Raw genomic sequence first — 24280 nt, 5'->3', positions numbered from 1 at the left:
ACTGTTCTGTGAAAGGAGTAGAACACAGCATTGTACGAGATCTTCAGTTTCTTGGCAATTTCTCGCATGGAATATCCTTCATTTCTCAGAACAAGAATAGACTGACGAGTTTCAGAAGAAAGTTATTTGTTTCTGGCCATTTTGAGCCTGTAATCGAACCCACAAATGCTGATGCTCCAGATACTCAACTAGTCTAAAGAAGGCCAGTTGTATTGCTTCTTTAATCAGAACAACAGTTTTCAGATGTGTTAACATAATTGCAAAAGGGTTTTCTAAGGATCAATTAGCCTTTTAAAATTATACATTTGGATGAGCTAATACAACGTCCCATTGGAACACAGGAGTGACGGTTGCTGATAATGGGCCTCTGTACGCCTATGTAGACATTCCATAAAAAATCAGCTGTTTCCAGCTACAATAGTCATATACAACATTAACAATGTCTACACTGTATTTCTGATCAATTTGATGTTATTTTAATGGACAAAAAATGCGCCTTTCTTTCAAAAAGAAGGACATTTCTAAGTGACCCCAAACTTTTGAACGGTAGTGTACATGAAAACAATTAATCTCTCGTTGAATGACAACATACACTTCATTGAAAAATCACTACTGTTGACCAATCACCGACAAAGGGGCATAGACTTCGGCTTTGAACTTCGGCTTGTCTCTAGAAAAAAATGTATGCACGAACAGCCCAAAATGATCTACCCCCCCAACCCTAACTAAAACTGTTTAAAATTCAACTTCAATGGGATGATGCCAGAGTTGGGACGTCCCTAGGATCCCGTTTAGACTTTTCCGTGCTCTCACAGACGCCATAATGGGACAGATACAATGATGCAATGTCTATGGTTCCCGAAAAATAACTGAACCTGTTGCCATAAGCCCCATTTATACCTGGTTCTAACTTGTGTCCTTTGTCCTGATCCTGTCAACATCCTGATTGTGCCCACATTTTTAGACAGGTGTTGACAATCAAAAGACACATTGTAATTTGATTGTGACCGGAGGTAGTCAGACACACAGTGTCTGGATATTTTACAAGAGTAGACAGATCCGGATAGAGAAACCATTTAAATCATAATTATTCCACTCTCAAATCATTGATTACATCAATATGTGTCTTACAATAAATACACATTATTTTGAAAGCTGTGAAATAATTTGCATAAAGGGACAAGGAAATCTGGTCAAAATGCAGACACAATGGACCAATAACAGGCACATTTTAATAGCATACTGTATGTAGACACATTTCTGGAAATGTAGGCACAATCAGAATGTAGGCAAGATCAGGACAAAGGACCCATGTTCGCACCAGGTATAAACAGGGTTATAGTTTCCCAAGACTAGTCCTATAAGATTTGTTAGGTCATGGTCATTCCCTTTCGTGTTGTCGTCATGGCGAGCAGAGGGTGATGCTCACGCCCTCCCCTATCCAACAGGCGGGGAACAGCTCCTGAGTGAAGGCACAGTGGAAGGCATGCAGCCGCGTATGCCCATCTCCATAGTACGTCAGTGTTCCAGCCTCGTAGTCCAGCAGAATTCCGATGCGGGAGTGGTGGGAGTGGCCAGCCACCGTCTCCCGGCGGCCGTTGTGCCAGGCACTCAGCTGGCGCTCATCCAGCTGGAGGCTCCAGGACAGATCGTTCATTCCCACCATGCACTTTTTCCCCTTTTCCTTCCTGGGGATGCCCTCGTAAGTCACCTGGGGGAGAGATGCAGGGGTCAAAGGTAGGAAGAGGTGCAGTCAAAATTTCTAAAGACACGGGCACAATTTTATACAGTGTATACAAATATTTACATATCATTCGGCTGCCATGGCCTTCACATCTTCTTACCCCCAGGTAGGCCCATGGCTTGGACAACTCCAGCTCCCAGTAGTGCTTTCCGTGTTTGAAGCCCTGGAAGCAGAGCACCTGCCAGGTGTGGTCAAAGCGAGCCTCGTGGGCTGGGACACGGCGCGGCCCAGAGGTCAGGTGTTCCGCCCGTAGGTTCTCCTGGCAGAGGAGCAGGTGACCGTTGGCCGTGCGAGGGTCAAAGGTCAGGGTGCAGCGGTCTGAGGAGGAGGAGGTGGGAGGTAGCATGTGAGAAGACATTTAGGTGTACAGTTTATTAGTCTAAATTAGCTCTAAAACAAAGAGTAGGTGATAGATCACGCTTATGATGGTAAACTTCTGAACACCATTCAGGTTACTAATTATAGATTCCATAAAAAATATATTTGTTATTATTTACAGTTACTGTGTTAATATCTGAACGTTTTATGTTAAAGTAAGGAACGACCACATACATTCACTGAGGCCCTCCTTCCCAGCGGGGTGACATGGAGCAGCAGGACTGGGGACCACAGCCAGGACAGGGCGCTTATCCTGGGGAGAACCTAGGGAAGAGAGGGGGTGGGGGGATGGGGAAGAGGAGGGAGATCGGGGGAGAAACAGACAGACATTTAAAAAGTTTGGAGATGACTATCCATAAAAACAACACACACAGCTCTAAATATACAGCATTTACCTCGGCAAAGTAAGACAATATGCTCCTAATACAATAAGGTTACCTTGTCCTTGACCTTACACACAGCCTCCTCCTTCATACAGAAGTTAGGTTACCTTGCTTGTCCTGACCTTACACACAGCCTCCTCCTTCATACAGTGAGGTTAGGTTACCTTGCTTGTCCTGACCTTACACACAGCCTCCTCCTTCATACAGTGAGGTTAGGTTACCTTGCTTGTCCTGACCTTACACACAGCCTCCTCCTTCATACAGTGAGGTTAGGTTACCTTGCTTGTCCTGACCTTACACACAGCCTCCTCCTTCATACAGTGAGGTTAGGTTACCTTGCTTGTCCTGACCTTACACACAGCCTCCTCCTTCATACAGTGAGGTTATGTTACCTTGCTTGTCCTGACCTTACACACAGCCTCTTCCTTCATACAGTGAGGTTAGGTTACCTTGTCCTGACCTTACACACAGCCTCCTCCTTCATACAGTGAGGTTAGGTTACCTTGCTTGTCCTGACCTTACACACAGCCTCCTCCTTCATACAGTGAGGTTAGGTTACCTTGCTTGTCCTGACCTTACACACAGCCTCCTCCTTCATACAGTGAGGTTAGGTTATCTTGTCCTGATCTTACACACAGCCTCCTCCTTCATACAGTGAGGTTAGGTTAGGTTACCTTGCTTGTCCTGCCCCACAGCTGTGGACACAGCCTTCTCCAGGTCCTCAGACACTAGCTTGGAGATCCGGGAGAGGACGTCTGTCACCCCGCTGAGCCTCTCCTGCAGGTTAGGGGTCACATCCACTGGAATGTCCTTCATATGAGGGACCTCCACCAGCCGAGACTCCTACAGAGCAAAGGAGGAAAATTATATTGTATGATTGTCAATAATAACACAATATGGGAATTTTATCCCAAAGCTACTTAGTGCTAACATGTACATATATTTTATGTATGTGATTTATGCAGTGTTGTGGTACTCAAGTACAGGACTCGGACTCAAGTACGACTCAAATCACAATTTTTATGTCTTGTGACTAAACTTGGACTCGCCTTCTCGACCATTGGTGACTCGGACTTGCCTTCCGATGACTGGTATTTTCACTTGGGACCGGATAGGTTACTATGATAATGTCGTGCATTGACTTTAACATTAATCTGAAGACTGTTATTTAACAAATTAACCAACTATGTAATTGTTACCCGATTTAAAATTAACCATGTAACAATTAAATCATTAGGATCTGAGGCACCACGAGAGCAGTTCTTTAAAGAGTTACCATCTCTCGAATTAAACTCAAAGTTCTTTACCTATCATATCTATAAACAGTCAACTTATTAATCATAACCTCATATCATATCATCATTTTGAATAGTCATAACCTTGCATCTTCAAAAACCCGAACCTTACTTATGATTCAGTACTCCACAAATTGGTTAAATTATTTATTTACTAGCTAACTAAATGGGAACACAGGATAAACATATACTCTGCACCGGTTATTGACTGGAGACTTAATACGCTGAAAACAGGTCCCTAGCGGATTGACAACAACATGGACGCTTGTTAAAGAAGAGAGGGAGAGAGACCGAGACACTTAACATTGTCACATTCAGAAACTACTCTCACCTACAATAACCATATACTTTGCACAGGAGTCACCGCAAACATTGAGAAAGAAATCATGAATGTATTTCATGACATGCTTGGGTTCGCCGGGGGTCTCTCGGTGAATGGAGCAGCCTTGGAAAGGGGGTTTGGGCCCTTTCGCGGCACGCTTGTAAGGCTCTGAATGTCCAAAATGGTTCCAACAATTCCTCCTGTTGTCCTTCTTTGTAGTTGTCCGGTATCCGGTGACTTGTTGTGTATTCCTGAACAGAATTACAGAGTTGGTTTTCCTTCCATTTGCTCTTGAAGATAGGCTTAGCCAGCCATATCGATGGTTCCCCAATGGGGTGCTGAGAGTAGCGTAATAAGATGGTTTGAGCAGAGTAACAGGATGGTCTTACTTAAATTCGCTTTTGAAGATACATTACTTAGAACAGCTAATCACCCATACCAGTGATTGTCCGGGAGGTGAGTTTATCATCTCTACCTCGTGTTGAGATTCAAAATTCAACCCATTTTAAACGCACAGCTGCCGCTTCACGCTTTTTCTGGTTCAATGTGTTAACTTCGTAACCCATCCTTTATACTTTTTCCTCAAAAGGGCGGTTCCGTCAGGCTGGCACGCTCCCTGACCTCACTCTGGAGCGGTGATTACTCACTGTGCAAAGTTATGGAAAACAATTATCTCTTAACTTCTCAAATCACATCCCTGTGTTAACAAAAACCTTTTCATCATCTTTCATATTACATGCACAACTCATAGTATGGAAACTTCATATATGTAGTTGGTATACTTTCCAAGTCACAGTATTTCCCTTTTAACATTTTTAATGACATCACAAAATAACAAACAAAATGACATTCGTGTCCATAGCCTCTGACCATTCCCCACGTTCTCCATTAGAAATATTGTTCCAGTATTCGCTTTTGAACGTGTTTGAGTTTCACCGGGAAAAAGTCTGAGACAAAGCACATTCCTTTGGTGAATCTTGAGAGTGCAGGCCTAGATCTTCTCCCTTGATTTACAACAGGACATGAGTTGTTAATCCCCACAAGTTCTTTCCTTCCCCCTCTACGGGTGAGAGGGGGTTTGATTGAAGTTATTCATTACAAACCTGATCTGACTTATTTGGATTCTCATGAACAGTCAAGACAATAAGCAGAATATTAGCCACACTGATGACTTTGCAAATCCAATCGGTTTTCCACGTTGATTCAACGTCATCACATTGATTTCTGGGGTTGAAATGACGTGGAAACAACGTTGATTCAACCAGTTTTTGCCCAGTGGATAGGCTAGAGCAGGGGTGTCAAACTCATTCCATAGAGGGTCTAGTGTCTTCTGGGTTTTGGTTTTTCCTTTCAATTAAAACCTAGAAAACCAGGTGAGGGGAGTTGTTTACTAATTATTTACCTTAATTTATCAATCAAGTACGAGTATATACACTACCGTCCAAAAGTTTGGGGTGACATAGAAATGTCCTTGTTTTTGAAAGAAAAGCATTTTTTTGGTCCATTAAAATAACATCAAATTGATTAGAAATACAGTGTAGACATTGTTCATGTTGTAAATGACTATTGTAGCTGGAAACGGCAGATTTTTTATGGAATATCTACATAGGCGTACAGAGGCCCATTATCAGCAACCATCACTCCCCCCCCCCGACTCTGGTCCTTGTCGCCAGTTCCTCGTCTCGTCAATCCTGCTTCCCTGCTCTGGACCCCCGCTCTACTGCTTCCTTGGATTCCGCTCCGGACCTGCTTACCCTGCCCCTACTCCCCTTACCCTAGCCTCAGTTCCTGGTTTCCTGCTACCCGCCCGAGCTCCCCCTGGCCTGCACCCCATCTCCCCCCCACTTTTCAATAAATACCTTGGGAACCTTATCCCAGTCTCCTCGTCTGAGTCTGCACTTGGGTTCAATCTTGTTATTTTTTATTTATTTTATTTTATTTCACCTTTATTTAACCAGGTAGGCAAGTTGAGAACAAGTTCTCATTTACAATTGCGACCTGGCCAAGATAAAGCAAAGCAGTTCGACACATACAACAACACAGAGTTACACATGAAGTAAAACAAACATACAGTCAATAATACAGTAGTAAAATAAGTCTATATACAATGTGAGCAAATGACGTGAGATAAGGGAGATAAAGGCAAAAAAGGCCACGGTGGCGAAGTAAATACAATATAGCAAGTAAAACACTGAAATGGTAGATTTGCAGTGGAAGAAAGTGCAAAGTAGAAATAGAAATAATGGGGTGCAAAGGAGCAAAATAAATAAATAAATACAGTAGGGCAAGAAGTAGTTGTTTGGGCTAAATTATAGATGGGCTATGTACAGGTACAGTAATCTTTGAGCTGCTCTGACAGCTGGTGCTTAAAGCTAGTGAGGGAGATAAGTGTTTCCAGTTTCAGAGATTTTTGTAGTTCGTTCCAGTCATTGGCAGCAGAGAACTGGAAGGAGAGGCGGCCGAAGGAGGAATTGGCTTTGGGGGTAACCAGAGAGATATACCTGCTGAAGCGTGTGCTACAGGTGGGTGCTGCTATGGTGACCAGCGAGCTAAGATAAGGGGGGACTTTACCTAGCAGGGTCTTGTAGATGACCTGGAGCAAGTGGGTCTGGCGACGAGTATGAAGCGAGGGCCAGCCAACGAGAGCATACAGGTCGCAGTGGTGGGTAGTATATGGGGCTTTGGTGACAAAACGGATGGCACTGTGATAGAATGCATCCAATTTATTGAGTAGGGTATTGGAGACTATATTATAAATGACATCACCGAAGTCGAGGATCGGTAGGATGGTCAGTTTTACAAGGGTATGTTTGGTAGCATGAGTGAAGGATGCTTTGTTGCGAAATAGGAAGCCAATTCTAGATTTAACTTTGGATTGGAGATGTTTGATGTGAGTCTGGAAGGAGAGTTTACAGTCTAACCAGACACCTAGGTATTTGTAGTTGTCCACATATTCTAAGTCAGATGCTGGACGGGCGGGCAGGTGCAGGCAGCGATCGGTTGAAGAGCATGCATTTAGTTTTACTTGTATTTAAGAGCAGTTGGAGGCCACGGAAGGAGAGTTGTATGGCATTGAAGCTCGTCTGGAGGGTTGTTAACACAGTGTCCAAAGAAGGGCCAGAAGTATACAGAATGGTGTCGTCTGCATAGAGGTGGATCAGAGACTCACCAGTAGCAAGAGCGACATCACTGATGTATACAGAGAACCTTATAACCTGATGTGATTTGTTTACTGGGGAGTAGAACATATCAATGGTCTGTAAATAGAGGATGCTGCCTGAATCTGGAGGGAACGGCGTCAGTGCTAAATATCAAGGTTATCAATCTTTTCAAACATTTCTATTACTCTGCTATGTGCACACTAGGCTTGAGTCTCCTAACCGACAAGTTTTATAGCAGTGAATACTTACATGTAAAACCAGCTCTGAGATAAATTATCAGCATATCGTTTTTGGTGAAAGGTCATTCTGTATGCCGGTAAAAATCCAATCTATTTGGGAAAATATGTCAATGCTAACCTGTATTAGCTGGATGTCGGGCAGGTTGCGAAGAGTTGCGATCTGGCTCTGGCGTTCCCTGAGTTGCTTGGCCCTCTCCTGTAACTCCTCCAACCTAGCCTCCACCTGGGAGAGGGAAGCCTCCTTCTCCTGCTCAATGAAGTTCTCTGTAGACTCCTGTTTCTCTGCGAGCACCTTCAACAGCATGGAGAACTTGGCATTCACCCAGTGGGAGGTCTGCTGCAGGGTCACCTACAGAGGGGGAGAAGTTGGGGGTGAGAATAGTAAGAGGGAAACATTTACCATACAGCGACAAGGATAGTAGTAGTATTTAGGATTGTAGTTTTGACTGCAGTGAGAGAGGTGTCAACTTTCCAATAAACCAATATTGAAATTAGGGCTGGCTTGTGTAGCCGCCGATTATGGACGAAGACCTTCATGAAAATAAAAAAAACGTCATTACGTTTACATTTATTTTTTAAACGAACAGCTGAATGCATTCGTGCGGTTGAGTGTTTCCACAGTAATATACTTTTTACATGTGCATCTTTCCCTTTCAAGTGGATTCAATACGTATCTACAGTGAGGGAAAAAAGTATTTGATCCCCTGCTGATTTTGTACATTTGCCCACTGACAAAGAAATGATCAGTCTATAATTTTAATGGTAGGTTTATTTGAACAGTGAGAGACAGAATAACAACAAACAAATCCAGAAAAACGCATGTCAAAAATGTTATAAAATGATTTGCATTTTAATGAGGGAAATAAGTATTTGACCCCTCTGCAAAACATGACTTAGTACTTGGTGGCAAAACCCTTGTTGGCAATCACTGAGGTCAGACGTTTCTTGTAGTTGGCCACCAGGTTTGCACACATCTCAGGAGGGATTTTGTCCCACTCCTCTTTGCAGATCTTCTCCAAGTCATTAAGGTTTCGAGGCTGACGTTTGGCAACTCGAACCTTCAGCTCCCTCCACAGATTTTCTATGGGATTAAGGTCTGGAGACTGGCTAGGCCACTCCAGGACCTTAATGTGTTTCTTCTTGAGCCACCCCTTTGTTGCCTTGGCCGTGTGTTTTGGGTCATTGTCATGCTGGAATACCCATTCACGACCCATTTTCAATGCCCTGGCTGAGGGAAGGAGGTTCTCACCCAAGATTTGACGGTACATGGCCCCGTCCATCGTCCCTTTGATGCGGTGAAGTTGTCCTGTCCCCTTAGCAGAAAAACACCCCCAAAGCATAATGTTTCCACCTCCATGTTTGACGGTGGGGATGGTGTTCTTGGGGTCATAGGCAGCATTCCTCCTCCTCCAAACACGGCGAGTTGAGTTGATGCCAAGGAGCTCCATTTTGGTCTCATTTGACCACAACACTTTCACCCAGTTGTCCTCTGAATCATTCAGATGTTCATTGGCAAACTTCAGACGGGCATGTATATGTGCTTTCTTGAGCAGGGGGACCTTGCGGGTGCTGCAGGATTTCAGTCCTTCACGGCGTAGTGTGTTACCAATTGTTTTCTTGGTGACTATAGTCCTAGCTGCCTTGAGATCATTGACAAGATCCTCCCGTGTAGTTTTGGGATGATTCCTCACAGTTCTCATGATCATTGCAACTCCACGAGGTGAGATCTTGCATGGAGCCCCAGGCCGAGGGAGATTGACAGTTCTTTTGTGTTTCTTCCATTTGCGAATAATCGCACCAACTGTTGTCACCTTCTCACTAAGCTGCTTGGCGATGGTCTTGTAGCCCATTCCAGCCTTGTGTAGATCTACAATCTTGTCCCTGACATCCTTGGAGAGCTCTTTGACCTTGGCCATGGTGGAGAGTTTGGAATCTGATTGATTGATTGCTTCTGTGGACAGGTGTCTTTTATACAGGTAACAAGCTGAGATTAGGAGCACTCCCTTTAAGAGTGTGCTCCTAATCTCAGCTTGTTACCTGTATAAAATACACTTGGGAGCCAGAAATCTTTCTGATTGAGAGGGGGTCAAATACTTATTTCCCTCATTAAAATGCAAATCAATTTATAACATTTTTGACATGCGTTTTTCTGGATTTTTTTGTTGTCATTCTGTCTCTCACTGTTCAAATAAACCTACCATTAAAATTATAGACTGATCATTTCTTTGTCAGTGGGCAAAGGTACAAAATCAGCAGGGGATCAAATACTTTTTTCCCTCACTGTAGATTCATGGGCTCCGATACGATACAGGAATGATACGTTTTAGTTTTAAGTGAACCGGTTTGAATAGAGATCTAATCAATGCGATTAGTTGCGATACGATTCGATGCACTAACATTTGTTGCATAGACACATTCATTTTCCAATTGAAATTCAAATCTGCTGCTGATGGAGCTCATGAGCTGGGCCTCTCTGAGCTGGATTTGTATGAGTTGATGTGTGTGAACTTGCTTTCCTATCTTGTCAGGACCAGCTATTTTAGGTTTAAAGGTTTAGGGTTAAAGGGACACTTCGGGATTTTGGCAATGAGGCCCTTTATCTACTTCCCCAGAGTCAGATGAACTCATATACTTCCAGTCATTGCGCTAACGTGAGTTAGCAATTACACTGGCGCTAGTTAGCAACTTCCTTTAAACTGCACGCAGAGACATAAAAATGGTATCCACAAGTTCATCTGACTCTAGGAAAGTAGACAAAGTGCCTCATTGTGTGTGTGTGTGTGTGTGTGGATGTGGACATGTTTAACTATTCTTGTGGGGACCAGAAGTCCCCACAAGAATAATAAACAAACAAAGATTTGACCAACTGGGGACATTTTGTTAGTCAAATGCTATTTCTAGGGGGTTTAGGCTTAAGGTTATAATTAGTGTCATGGTTAGAATTATGTTAAGGGTTAGGAACTAGGGTTAGTTTTAGGGTTAGGAACTAGGGTTATGTTTAGGGTTAAGGTTAGGTTTTGGGGTTAGGTTAAGAGTACAGGTTAGGGTTAGGGAAAATAGGATTTTGATTTTGAATTGTGTCACAAGACTGTGTGTGCATGTGTGCGCGTGCAGCATACCACCCTGCATCCCCATGCTGGCTTGCCACTGAAGCTAAGCAGGGTCGGTCCCTGGATGGGAGACCAGATTCTGCTGAAAGTGGTGTTCGAGGGACAGTAGGAGGCACTCTTTCTTGTGACCTAAAAAAATTTCTCAATACCCCAGGGCAGTGATTCGGGACATTGCCCTGTGTAGGGTGTGCTTTATTTCAGATGGGATATTAAACGGGTGTCCTGACTCTGTGGTCACCAAAGGACATAAGATTAGGGGTGTTAACCCTGGTGTCCTGGCTAAATTTTCAATCTGGCCCTCACCACCATCATGGCCACCTAATCATCCCCAGCTTCCAATTGGCTCATTCATCTCCCATGTAACTACTCCCCCGGTTGTTGCTGTAAATGAGAATGTTTTCTCAGGTCAACTGACCTGGTAAAATGAGGGTTAAATAAAATAAAAAGTGTGTGTGTGTAAATGATGTATGTACTATGTAAGGACCTGAGCTGTGCCATAAAAGGAGACTAGACATCTACCACCCCACTATCAGATTAAGGGGGGTGTTTTTTTATGGTCCGACCACTTTGGTTCGGAAACCACCATCACCCACTAATTAACTTTTCATTTTTGCAGATTAAGTGTTTGAACTAGTGTTGTATAAAATGTATTGTTTACAGATTAACATTCTAATTTCCACTAGAATGGCGTCGGAGGGGATGGCTGCCGTTTTATGGGCTTCTAACCAACTGTGCTATTTTGTTCGTTTTTTTGCGTTGTTTGTAACTTATTTAAAAAAAAAAATTTTTACATAATGTTGCTGCTAATGTTTCTTATGACCGAAAATAACTTCTGGACATCAGAACGGCGATTACTCACCTCGAACTGGACAAAGATTTTTTCTTTAACGAGTTCGACGCAAAGGATATACTGCTTTCTCGGGAACGAGCCCAAATCCCTGTCATTTGCGTGAAGAAAAGAAGAAGAAACAGGGGGCGGAGGTCAGACTGCCTTCTGAGAATTCGTAGGCGAGTGAGTAAACCTCCACCACCATCCGATTTATTGGCCAACGTGCAATCATTGGAAAACAAAATGGATGATATATGATCAAGACTATCCTACCAACGAAACATTTAAAACGGTAATATCTTAGGTTTCACCGAGCCGTGGCTGAAAGACGACACGGATAATACAGAGCTTTTCCATGCATCAGCAGGACAGAGAAGTTACGTCTGTGTCTATTTGTCAATGACAGATGGTGCGCAATGTCTAATATTAAAGAAGCCTTGAGGTATTGCTCGGCTGAGTATATTCTGATAAGATGTAGACCACCCTATCTACCAAGAGAGTTCTCATCTATATTTTTCTTAGCCATACTTTTACCACCACAAACCGATGCTCGCACTAAGACCGCACTCAACCAACTGTATAAGGCCATAAGCAAACAAGAAAATGCTCATCCAGAAGTGCCGCTCCTAGTGGCCGGGGACTTTAATGCAGGCAAACTTAAATCCGTTTGACCTCTTTTCTACCAGCATGTCACATGTGCAACCTGAGGGGAAAAAAACTCTAGACCACCTTTACTCCACACAGAGAGGCATACAAAACTCTCCCTCGCCCTCAACTTGGCAAATCTGACCATAACTCTATCCTCCTGATTCCTGCTTACAAGCAAAAACTAAAGCAGGACATACCAGTAACTCGCTCAATACGTAAGTGGTCAGATGACCCGGATGCTACACTACAGGACTGTTTTGCTAGCATAGACTGGAATATGTTCCGGGATTCATCCAATGGCATTGAGGAGTACACCAACTCAGTCATCGGCGTCATCAATAAGTGCATCGACAACGTCGTCCCCACAGTGACCGTACGTACATATCCCAACCAGAAGCCATGGATTACAGGCAACATCCGCATTGAGCTAAAGGCTAGAGCTGCAGCTTCCAAGGAGCGGGATACTAATCCGGACACTTATAAGAAATCCCGCTATAGCCTCAGATGAACCATCAAACAGGCAAAGCGTCAGTACAGGATTAGGATTGAATCCTACTACACCCAGCTGCGAGTTGCCCAGTGACGCAAACCTACCATACGAGCTAAATGCCTTTTATGCTCGCTTCAAGGCAAGCAACACTGAAACATGTATGAGAGCACCAGCTGTTCCGGACGATAGTGTGATAACACTCTCGGAAGCCGATGTGAGCAAGACCTTAAAACAGGTCAACATTCACAAAGCCGCGGGGCCAGATGGATTACCAGGACGTGTACTCAAACCATGTGTGGATCAACTGGCAAGTGTCTTCACTGACATTTTCAACCTCTCCCTGACCGAGTCTGTAATAGCTACATGTTTCAAGAAGAATATCATAGTCCCTGTGCCCAAGAAAGCGAAGGTAACCTGCCTAAATGATTACCGCCCGTAACACTTCATCGGTAGCCTTGAAGTGCTTTGAAAGGCTGGTCATGGCTCACATCAACAGCGTCATCCCGGATACCCTAGACCCACTCCAATTCGCATACCACCCCAACAGATCCACAGATGACGCAATCTCAATCACACTCAACAATGCCCTTTCCCACCTGGACAAAAGGAACACCTATGTGAGAATGCTGTTCATTGACTACAGCTCAGCATCCAACACCATAGTGCCCACAAAGCTTATCACTAAGCTAAGGACCCTGGGACTAAACACCTCCCTCTGCAACTGGATCCTGGACTTCCTTACGGGCCGCCCCCAGGTGGTAAGGGTAGGCACCAACACATCTGCCATGCTGATCCTCAACACTTGGGCCCCTCAGGGGTGCATGCTTAGTCCCCTCCTGTACTCCCTGTTCACCCACGACTGCATGGCCAAACACGACTCCAACAAAATCATTAAGTTTGCTGATGACAAACCAGTGGTAGGCCTAATTACCAACACTGATGAGACAGCCTATAGGGAGGAGGTCAGAAACCTGGTAGTGTGGTGCCAGGACAATAACCTCTCCCTCAATGTGAGCATGACAAAGGAGCTGATTGTGGACTACCGGAAAAGGAGGGCCAAACAGGCCCCCATTAAAATTGACGGGGCTGTAGTGGAGCAGGTCGAGAGTTTCAAGTTCCTTGGTGTCCACATCACTGACTAACTATCATGGTCCAAACACACCAAGACAGTCGTGAAGAGTGTACAACAACACCTTTCCCCCCTCAGGAGACTGAAAAGATTTGGCATGTGTTCCCAGATCCTCAAAAAGTTCTACAGCTCCACCATCGAGAGCACGATGGCTGGTTGCATCACCGCCTGGTATGGCAACTGGTCGGCATCTGACCATAAGGCGCTACAGAGGGTAGTGCATACGGCCTAGTACATCACTGGGGCCAAGCTTCCTGCCATCCAGGACCTATATACTAGGCGGTGTCAGAGGAAAAAAAATTGTCCTAGACTCCAGTCACCCAAGTCATAGACTGTTCTCTCTGCAACCGCACGGCAAGCGGTGCCGGAGCGCCAAGTCTAGGACCAAAGGGCTCCTTAAAGCTTCTACTCCCAAGCCATAAGACTGTTGAACAATTAATCAAATGACCACCCAGACTATTTACATTGACACCCCCCCATTTGTTTTTACACTGCTGCTACTCGCTGTTTATTATCTATGCAGTCACTTTACCCCTACCTACATGTACAAATGACCTCGACTAACCTGTACCCCCAAACATTGACTCGGTACCGGTACTCCCTGTATATAGCCTCGTTATTGTTATTTTATTGCGTTACTTTTTATTATTTTTTACTTTAGTTTATTTGGTAAATATTTTCTTAACTCTTTCTTCAACTGCATTGTTGGTTAAAGGCTTGTAAGTAAGCATTTCACGGTAAGGTCTACACCTGTTGTATTCGTCGCGCATGTGACAAATAAAGTTTAATTTGATTTGATTAGTAATGACATAGTCAATGAATATAAAGCACTTTGAATTTCCCCCCATCTCAAAATCAAATGGTTTTAACCATTTGGATGTTTTTAGAGTGATCTTCTCTCCTCCTCTCGCTTCGGCCATGCAGTGCACCTCGCAAAAGTGATTGCTTTCCTCGTTATGAAATCATCAACTTCACCCTGTATATCTAAAAATGACCATATACACTGATCGTTTAAAGCAAAACTACTAAAAATATTGCTGATGGTGAACCTGAAACCTGAATTTTTGAATGGAGGTCAGAGTGTCTAATTTGGTCAACAAAAAATATAATTGCTAATTTGCTACATGAGGCTTATTTGATCTAATAGAAGTTTCGTAATGGTTAGGTTGTTACAAATGCACTGTAAGTGGACGCACGTGGCAATTTTCGGTCACTTACCCAAAAACAACTCTATATCAAAGTTGTGCCTGTTGTCATAGAGATGGAGGACTCATCACTGATATAATCCGTTTTAGCATGGACATCGAGGGCTTCCACCGTTTGAAATAAGTCAACTGGGTGGGGATTCCTATGAGCTGGGAGCAATCAGCCAATTTTTTTATTCAACCTTTATTTAACTAGGCAAGTCAGTTAAGAACAAATTCTTATTCACAATGGCGGCCTACTAAAAGGCAAAAGGCCTCCTGCGGAAACGGGGGCTGGGATTAAAAATCTAAATAAATTCAATAAAAATATAGGACAAAACACACATAACGACAAGAGAGACACTACAACACTACATAAAGAGAGACCTAAGACAACAACATAGCATGGCAGCAACGCATGACAACACAGCATGGTAGCAACACAACATGGTAGCAACACAACATGGCAGCAGCACAACATGGTAGCAGCACAAAACAGAGTACAAACATTATTGGGTAGACAACAGCACAAAGGGCAAGAAGGTAGAGACAACAATACATTACGCAAAGCAGCCACAACTGTCAGTAAGAGTGTCCATGATTGAGTCTTTGAATAAAGAGACTGAGATAAAACTGTCCAGTTGAGTGTTTGATGCAGCTCGTTCCAGTCGCTAGCTGCAGCGAACTGAAAAGACGAGCGACCCAGGGATGTGTGTGCTTTGGGGACCTTTAACAGAATGTTACTGGCAGAACGGGTGTTGTATGTGGAGGATGAGGGCTGCAGTAGATATCTCATAGGGGGGAGTGAGGCCTATGAGGGTTTTATAAATAAGCATCAACCAGTGGGTCTTGCGACGGGTATACAGAGATGACCAGCTTACAGATGAGTATAGAGTGCAGTGATGTGAAAATTTACTACTTTAAAATTGAGATGGGCTCGCCTGATCTCGCCTCCTCCCGCATGCCTTCCATCTTTGAGGACATGTTTTTCCATTGTTAGAGCGGTCACTCAAATATCTTGTCAATATAATAGACAATCTTTGAACATAGCCAGATGAAAGTTGTCTCCTGTAGCTTACTTTTATTCCGGCAAAACACAATTTTCAACAGCGCATAGATAACAATATCCTAGCAAATTACATAGGTTGTAATTCAAAAAATAAAGCCTAATATCACACAAGCCATTTTAGCATTTGAATCCTAAAGGTGCCGCTCATATGTGCAAGATCAGGAACAGGCCTCCTACCTCGCGTTGGTCTGCGACTGATGCTGGGCACAGTGCGCAGTTTGACTAGGCTACTGATATTGCCTGGGGTTGCTCGGCATGCAAAATGACTTGTAGATAAATGACTGTCGACAGTTACATGTAGTTCTGACACTGATGGGGAGGATGCATCAAATCTAATTTTATTTGTCACATGCGCCGAATACAACTGGTGTAGACTTTACTGTGAAATGCTTACTTATGAGCCCTTCCCAACAATGCAGAGTTTAAAAATAAAATAGTAACACGAGGAATAAACTAAAATACACAAGAATGGAGCTATATACAGGAAGTACCAGTACCAGATCAATGTGGAGATATATACAGGGAGTACCAGTACCAGATCAATGTGCAGATATATACAGGGAGTACCAGTACCAGATCAATGTGGAGATATATACAGGGAGTACCAGTACCAGATCAATGTGCAGATATATACAGGGAGTACCAGTACCAGATCAATGTGGAGCTATATACAGGGAGTACCAGTACCAGATCAATGTGGAGATATATACAGGGAGTACCAGTACCAGATCAATGTGGAGCTATATACAGGAAGTACCAGTACCAGATCAATGTGGAGATATATACAGGAAGTACCAGTACCAGATCAATGTGGAGATATATACAGGGAGTACCAGTACCAGATCAATGTGGAGATATATACAGGGAGTACCAGTACCAGATCAATGTGGAGCTATATACAGGAAGTACCAGTACCAGATCAATGTGCAGATATATACAGGAAGTACCAGTACCAGATCAATGTGGAGATATATACAGGGAGTACCAGTACCAGATCAATGTGGAGATATATACAGGGAGTACCAGTACCAGATCAATGTGGAGCTATATACAGGAAGTACCAGTACCAGATCAATGTGGAGATATATACAGGAAGTACCAGTACCAAATCAATGTGGAGATATATACAGGGAGTACCAGTACCAGATCAATGTGGAGCTATATACAGGAAGTACCAGTACCAGATCAATGTGGAGATATATACAGGGAGTACCAGTACCAGATCAATGTGCAGATATATACAGGGAGTACCAGTACCAGATCAATGTGGAGCAATATACAGGGAGTACCAGTACCAGATCAATGTGCAGATATATACAGGGAGTACCAGTACCAGATCAATGTGGAGCAATATACAGGGAGTACCAGTACCAGATCAATGTGCAGATATATACAGGGAGTACCAGTACCAGATCAATGTGGAGCTATATACAGGGAGTACCAGTACCAGATCAATGTGGAGCTATATACAGGGAGTACCAGTACCAGATCAATGTGGAGCTATATACAGGGAGTACCAGTACCAGATCAATGTGCAGATATATACAGGGAGTACCAGTACCAGATCAATATGCAGATTTATACAGGGAGTACCAGTACCAGATCAATGTGGAGCAATATACAGGGAGTACCAGTACCAGATCAATGTGCAGATATATACAGGGAGTACCAGTACCAGATCAATGTGGAGCTATATACAGGGAGTACCAGTACCAGATCAATGTGCAGATATATACAGGGAGTACCAGTACCAGATCAATGTGGAGCTATTTACAGGGAGTACCAGTACCAGATCAATGTGCAGATATATACAGGGAGTACCAGTACCAGATCAATGTGCAGATATATACAGGGAGTACCAGTACCAGATCAATGTGCAGATATATACAGGGAGTACCAGTACCAGATCAATGTGGAGATATATACAGGGAGTACCAGTACCAGATCAATGTGCAGATATATACAGGGAATACCAGTACCAGATCAATGTGGAGATATATACAGGGAGTACCAGTACCAGATCAATGTGCAGATATATACAGGGAGTACCAGTACCAGATCAATGTGCAGATATATACAGGGAGTACCAGTACCAGATCAATGTGGAGCTATATACAGGGAGTACCAGTACCAGATCAATGTGGAGCTATATACAGGGAGTACCAGTACCAGATCAATGTGGAGCTATATACAGGGAGTACCAGTACCAGATCAATGTGGAGCTATATACAGGGAGTACCAGTACCAGATCAATGTGGAGCTATATACAGGGAGTACCAGTACCAGATCAATGTGGAGCTATATACAGGGAGTACCAGTACCAGATCAATGTGGAGCTATATACAGGGAGTACCAGTACCAGATCAATGTGGAGCAATATACAGGGAGTACCAGTACCAGATCAATGTGGAGCTATATACAGGGAGTACCTGATCAATGTGCAGAGGTATGAGGTACTTGAGGCCAGAAGGCAGAGTAAAGTGACTAGGCATCAGGATAGATAATAATAAGAGTAAAATAAAGAACGGAGCAGCAGCAGCATATGATGAGTATAAAAGTGTGTGCGTATATAGTTGATGGGTTCTGATTTCTAAACCTGAAATATTGTTAATCATCAGGTATCTTATTGAAATGAGGAGTGCCACAGTCTGGTTTCTACACCAGAAGTTAATCTGTAGGTAAAGTTAAGGCAATCACATGGTTGCAGTCACTGATAAGGGTGGAGAGCTGTGGTTTAGTGAGAAATGGGGGCCAAGGTCAGGCCAGGTCACATTAAGGGAGAAGGAACAGTTTATTACCCGCATCACTTTACATCTTTATTGCTAGGCAGGAAGTTATGTTTAGAGGGAAGGAAGAGACTTCACACAAATTGAGGTATATATACCAGTGCTGGTGGAAACACATCTTTGTCTGTTCAGCTGTCTGACCCTTTGGGTGAATAAACTTGGTTTGAGTTTTTATAGTTGTTCGTCCGTTTTTACCCTGTTATTTAGAACCTAACATAGTGTACGCGTGTGGGGTGTCAATATTGTGTGTGAGTGAGTGTGTGTATGTATATTGTTTGTGTTTATATAGTCTAGTGAGTGTGTGTAGGGTCAGTGCAAGACAGAGTCAGTGCAGATAGTTTGGGTACCCTTAATTGACTATTTAGCAGTCTGGTTATTTAGAAGTCTTATGGCTTGGGGGTGGTAGTTGTCTCGGAGCCTGTTGGTCCGAGAGCCGATGCTCTGGTACCGTTTGCCGAACAGTAGCTGAGTGAACAGTCTATGGCTTGGGTAGCTGGAGTCTTTGACAGTTGTCACAAAAGATGAGAGGTATTTTCGGAAGGTAGAAAGAATGTAATAAGAGCAAAACATTTTTGTGAACCGGAATTTCGTAACGTTTTGAATTGATTTTTATGACCGATACATGCTACATTTTGATTGGTTTTGGGTCCGCAGACCCAATGCACTTGTATCTTAAACATTTGAATCATGGACAGATGCCTATGTGAATAGTTACATCCCTATTTACAACGTGATTAAACTTTGCTGAAACAAGCAAGGTGTTGTAGAAAACGAGTCTTAGGCTGCCTAGACAATGCACCCCTTTCAGCAGTAGCACCTGCAGGAGTGGAGGACAAAATATGCGTCTTAAAAAAAATATACTGAATGATTATAAAGTGGCCGCGGTCATATGGCTGACAAATATCCTTCATCCAAATGTCCATGACCGTCACAGCCCTAATTTGAAACAATGCGACTAATATCCGACGAATCTACTTTGCAAGTAGAGGAAACCTTTTCACAATGAACCAATGTAGGACTATCCATTGACTATGGTACTTTCAACATAAAGGTGTAGTGACGGTCACTGTCAAAAACAACTTTACCTTGGCTTTGGTGATGTTCTCTGTCAGCTCAGCGATGCTCCTCTCAGTCTTCTCCATACATATTCCCACCTCCACACTCTTCCTCCTCAGTAGTAACTGTTCAAACAGATAGACAATACCACAATGAGTGTGTAGGATATGCAGCAGAGTATCAATTCAATTTCATGACATTTGCAGCACACAGATGTTGACCTGTCAGAGAGAATATAATGTGTATATATAGTATCAGTGTTTTCCAGAAGTTAGTGTTGGGTCACAGGCAGCCAATGGGACTGCGGCAGATTTTGTTTTTGTTAATCTCTTTGACAGTCACAAAAACATAGGAGCCACGTACGGTCTGTCTGACACTCACCTCTCGGTTCTCCTTCTCAGCCTCCACCAGCACTTTCTCGTGGTTCTTACACTCGGTGATGGCACACTCGCAGCACACACACATGTTGTCCTTCCGGCAGTAGTACACCAGGGGGTTCTTGTGTCGGTCACACAGAATCAGGGGCGTGGCTCTGGCCATGTCGCCCCTCATAACCGGTACAGTGTCTCTACCGAATGCACCGGCACTGTTCGCTGTGGCCTCAGCCAGAACGGACAGGGACACGTTGCGTTTTAGGATGGGTCTAGTGGGGAATTTCTCGTTGCAGATTGGGCAATGCGGACCGATGTCGGACTTGGACTTGGTGTCCCAGTGAGTCGTGATGCAGTCTCGACAGAAGGTGTGACCACATGGGATGGTGACTGGGACTTTGAAGCGGTCCAAACAAATGGCGCAGGACAAATTGTGGGTCTCCATCCCTCCAGTAGATCTGTGTACAGAACACACCTCTTCAGATCTGTGGAGAGAAATGAATGGGAGAAGTTGGACATGATGTAGGTTGCTGATACAGTAGCTACATAACATGCATATGGATTTCAATCTTGATTCTAAGATTGCGTCATGCTGTAGCTAGCCATGATACTGTCACATTATTGTGTACTGGCCTACTGTAACATGTTCATTTATTTATTATCGACAGCATCACGAGACAAAGAGCCATTTAGGACAGGGGTCTTCAACCTTTCTTTCCCAGAGACTACCGCCCAGGCAAACTGGCGACCCCCATCATATGTTAGCAAAAAATGTATAATTCACATCTTATCATCAGGTGAATGCCAAGGAGAAGTAATCAACATTTTAAAATGAATAGATTTTGCATTATTTTGACCTCCCCACATTACAATTGGAAGAGGAAGTGTAAACTCTAACACAGCCAGTGGAGGGAGGTGAGGGAGGACGGCTCATACTAATGGCTGGCTAACCATGTATTTGATACCATTCCACCAATTCCGCTCCAGCCATTACCACGAGCCCATCCTCCCCAATTAAGGTGCCACCAACCTCCTGTGAACACAGCCTATTAGATAGAAAGGTAACTTTAAAAAATATATATCTTATACTGCCTGTTTAGCTGGTTAAACGAAGGTTAGTCGTGTTCGCAAAAATTAAGTCAAGAAAGCTTACCAGTGGCAACTGGTACTTGCAGGTGCTTTTTAAAAGCCTTTGTCAGATACTCCAGTGATTGTAATTAGCTCCAATGAGTGTAATTTGCCTAATATTAGGAGTTGAGAAATAAAGTTGACATCGTGAGAAAGATGTTCTCCTCTTCTCTACTATAGGTATGCAATTCAAGGTGTGTTTATTCTGTTAGCGATAGTCACAAAAATAGTTAAATTAAAAAAAGATGTGCCATATACAGTGTATATATATATATATATATATATATATATATACAGTATGAGTCAAAAGTTGACACACCTACTCATTCAAGGGTTTTTCTTTATTTGTACTATTTTCTACATTGTAGAATAATAGTGAAGACATCAAAACTATGAAATAACACACACACATGGAATCATGTAGTAAGCAAACAAGTGTTTAACAAATGAAAATATATTTTAGATTTTAGATTCTTCAAAGTAGCCACCCTTTGCCTTGATGACAGCTTTGCACACTCTTGGCATTCTCTCTACCAGCTTCATGAGGAATGCTTTTCCAACAGTCTTGAAGAAGTTCCCACATATGCTGAGCACTTGTTGGCTGCTTTTCCTTCACTTGCGCTCCAACTCATCCCAGACCATCTCAGTTGGGTTGAGGTCAGGTGATTGTGGAGGCCAGGTCATCTGATGCAGCACTCCATTCCTCTCCTTGGCCAAATAGCCCTTACACAGCCTGGAGGTGTGTTTTAGGTCATTATCTTGTTGAAAAACAAATGATAGTCCCACTAAGCGCAAACCTCTTCCATGCTTCACGGTGGGAACCACACATGCAGAGATAATCCGTTCACCTACTCTGCGTCTCACAACGACACGGCGGTTGGAACCAAAAATCTCAAATTTGGACTCATCAGACCAAAGGACAGATTTCCACCGGTCTAATGTCCATTGCTCGTGTTTCTTGGCCCAAGCAAGTCTCTTCTTCTTATTGGTGTCCTTTAGTAGTGGTTTCTTTGCAGCAATTCGACCCTGAAGGCCTGATTCTTGCAGTCTCCTCTGAACAGTTGATATTGAGATGTGTCTGTTACTTGAATTCTGTGAAGCATTTATTTGGGCTGCAATCTGAGGTGCAGATAACTTGAATGAACTTATCCTCTGCAGCAGAGGTAACTCTGGGTCTTCCTTTCCTGTGGCGATCCTCATGAGAGCCAGTTTCATCATTACATTTTACATTTTAGTCATTTAGCAGACACTCTTATCCAGAGCGACTTACAGTAGTGAATGCATACATTTCATCCATTTTTATTTTTTGTACTGGCCCCCCGTGGGAATCGAACCCACAACCCTGGCGTTGCACACACCATGCTGGCGTTGCAAACGCCATGCTCTACCAACTGAGCCACAGGGAAGATCATAGCACTTGATCGCAAAAACCATCATATTTTCCGGATTGACTGACCGTCATGTCTTAAAATAATGATGGACTGTCATTTCTCTTTGCTTATTTGAGCTGTTCTTACCATAATATGGACTTGGTATTTTACCAAATAGTACTATGTTCTGTATATCATCCCTACCTTGTCACAACACAACTGATTGTCTCAAACGCATTAAGGAAAGAAATTCCACAAATGAACTTTTAACAAGGCACACCTGTTAATTTAAATGCATTCCAGGTGACTACGTCATGAAGCTGGTTGAGAGAATGCCAAGAGTGTGCAAAGCTGTCATCAAGGCAAAGGACGGCTACTTTGAAGAACACTTCTTTGGTTACTACATGATTCCATATGTGTTATTTCATAGTTTTGATGTCTTCACTATTATTCGACAATGTAGAAAATAGTAAAAATAAAGAAAAACCCTGGAATGATTAGGTGTGTCCAAACTTTTTACTTGTACTGTGTGTGTGTGTGTATATAATATATATATATATATATATATATATATATATATACACACAGTGTATATGTATGTATGTATGTATGTATGTATGTATGTATGTATGTATGTATGTATATATATATATATACACACACATACATATACACTGTGTATATATATATATATATATATATTATATACACACTGTATATATACACTGTATATATACTGTATATTTAGGAGAATGACCATAGTGACAGTTGGACATTATGAGCAACTTGACCATTACAAAGGAATTAACGTTATACACTATGAGATGTTGTCATTTGATGCTATACAGTGAGTGGGTCAAACGATGCTACATAGGCTATAGCAAAGCCAGCAGTTTGTAGCTAGCCTAGCTATATCAAATGAATGACATCACAGTAGATACTAGCCAGGGCGCTAACGTTAACACATAGCTAATGTAGCTAGCTAACGTTACTTTGTAACCATGATTACAGTAAAAAGACAGCTATCAAGTCGAAATATGAGTAACGTTACAGTTTTATGATACTAGCCAAACGGATTAAAGGTACAACTTTTCACATATATAATTCTAGCTAAAATTCCACTTAAAAGTAAATGTAGCTCACCAGTGCAATATAATAAATTAGGGCATCTGACGTAAATACAGTTGCTGGGAATCCGCCTTGCCGAAATATAGCGTTCATGACAACTGGGAATTCGGAAAAAACGAGGTAAAATCACGACGTCGGTGATCTGCAGGTCGGAAAGTCTGAGCACTGGAAAGAGGCCAGATTTGGAATTCCTAGTTGGATGATCATCCAAAATATTTTTCTCAGTCGGAGTTTGTTTTTCCGAGTTCCCAGTTGTCTTGAATAAACTGAAGTCCAGGCTGTATCACAACCGGCGGTGATTGGGAGTACCATAGGGCGGCGCACAATTGGCCCAGCGTCGTCCGGGTTTGGCCAGTATATGCCGCAATTGTAAATAATAATCTGGTCTTAACTGACTTGCCTAGTTAATTAAAGGTTAAATAAGAAATACATTTTAATAAATCGGAAGACAGAGATTTCC

At 42.9% G+C, this 24280-nt stretch overlaps 1 protein-coding gene across 3 annotated transcripts; it reads right to left on the bottom strand.

Moving 5' to 3' along the window:
- Positions 1 to 1199: 1199 nt before the first annotated feature.
- Positions 1200 to 24087, bottom strand: trim65 (tripartite motif containing 65). 3 transcript variants are annotated; one of them, XM_029764719.1, is made up of 8 exons: positions 23836 to 24085; positions 20205 to 20679; positions 19853 to 19948; positions 7641 to 7871; positions 3180 to 3348; positions 2297 to 2386; positions 1845 to 2062; positions 1200 to 1711 (listed from the first exon to the last, which is right to left on the bottom strand). In XM_029764719.1, the coding sequence occupies exons 2-8, from the start codon at positions 20637 to 20639 to the stop codon at positions 1403 to 1405; spliced, it is 1548 nt and encodes a 515-aa protein (XP_029620579.1). In that variant the 5' UTR covers positions 20640 to 20679; positions 23836 to 24085; the 3' UTR covers positions 1200 to 1402. The 3 variants fall into 3 exon arrangements, with proteins under 3 accessions (XP_029620579.1, XP_029620580.1, XP_029620581.1); XM_029764720.1 differs by lacking the exon at positions 23836 to 24085 and adding an exon at positions 21348 to 21370; XM_029764721.1 differs by having other exon boundaries at positions 1500 to 1711; positions 1808 to 2062; positions 23836 to 24087.
- Between the last annotated feature and the right edge of the window lie 193 nt (positions 24088 to 24280).

This window comes from Salmo trutta, chromosome 10, assembly GCF_901001165.1.
Source record: "Salmo trutta chromosome 10, fSalTru1.1, whole genome shotgun sequence".
In the NCBI taxonomy this organism is placed as follows: Eukaryota; Metazoa; Chordata; class Actinopteri; order Salmoniformes; family Salmonidae; genus Salmo; species Salmo trutta.
Note: the sequence above shows the minus strand (reverse complement) of the source record. Positions and strands in the feature narration are given on the sequence as shown.

What these genes read in the sequence shown, in the direction of transcription:
- trim65 (XM_029764719.1), bottom strand. Translation starts at nt 20,639, where the DNA reads ATGGAGACCCACAATTTGTCCTGCGCCATTTGTTTGGACCGCTTCAAA. An exon ending in AGAACATCACCAAAGCCAAG is followed by an intron (nt 7,872 to 19,852) that starts GTAAAGTTGTTT and finishes CCCCCTCTGTAG; the next exon opens with GTGACCCTGCAGCAGACCTC. An exon ending in AGCCATGGGCCTACCTGGGG is followed by an intron (nt 1,712 to 1,844) that starts GTAAGAAGATGT and finishes TCTCTCCCCCAG; the next exon opens with GTGACTTACGAGGGCATCCC.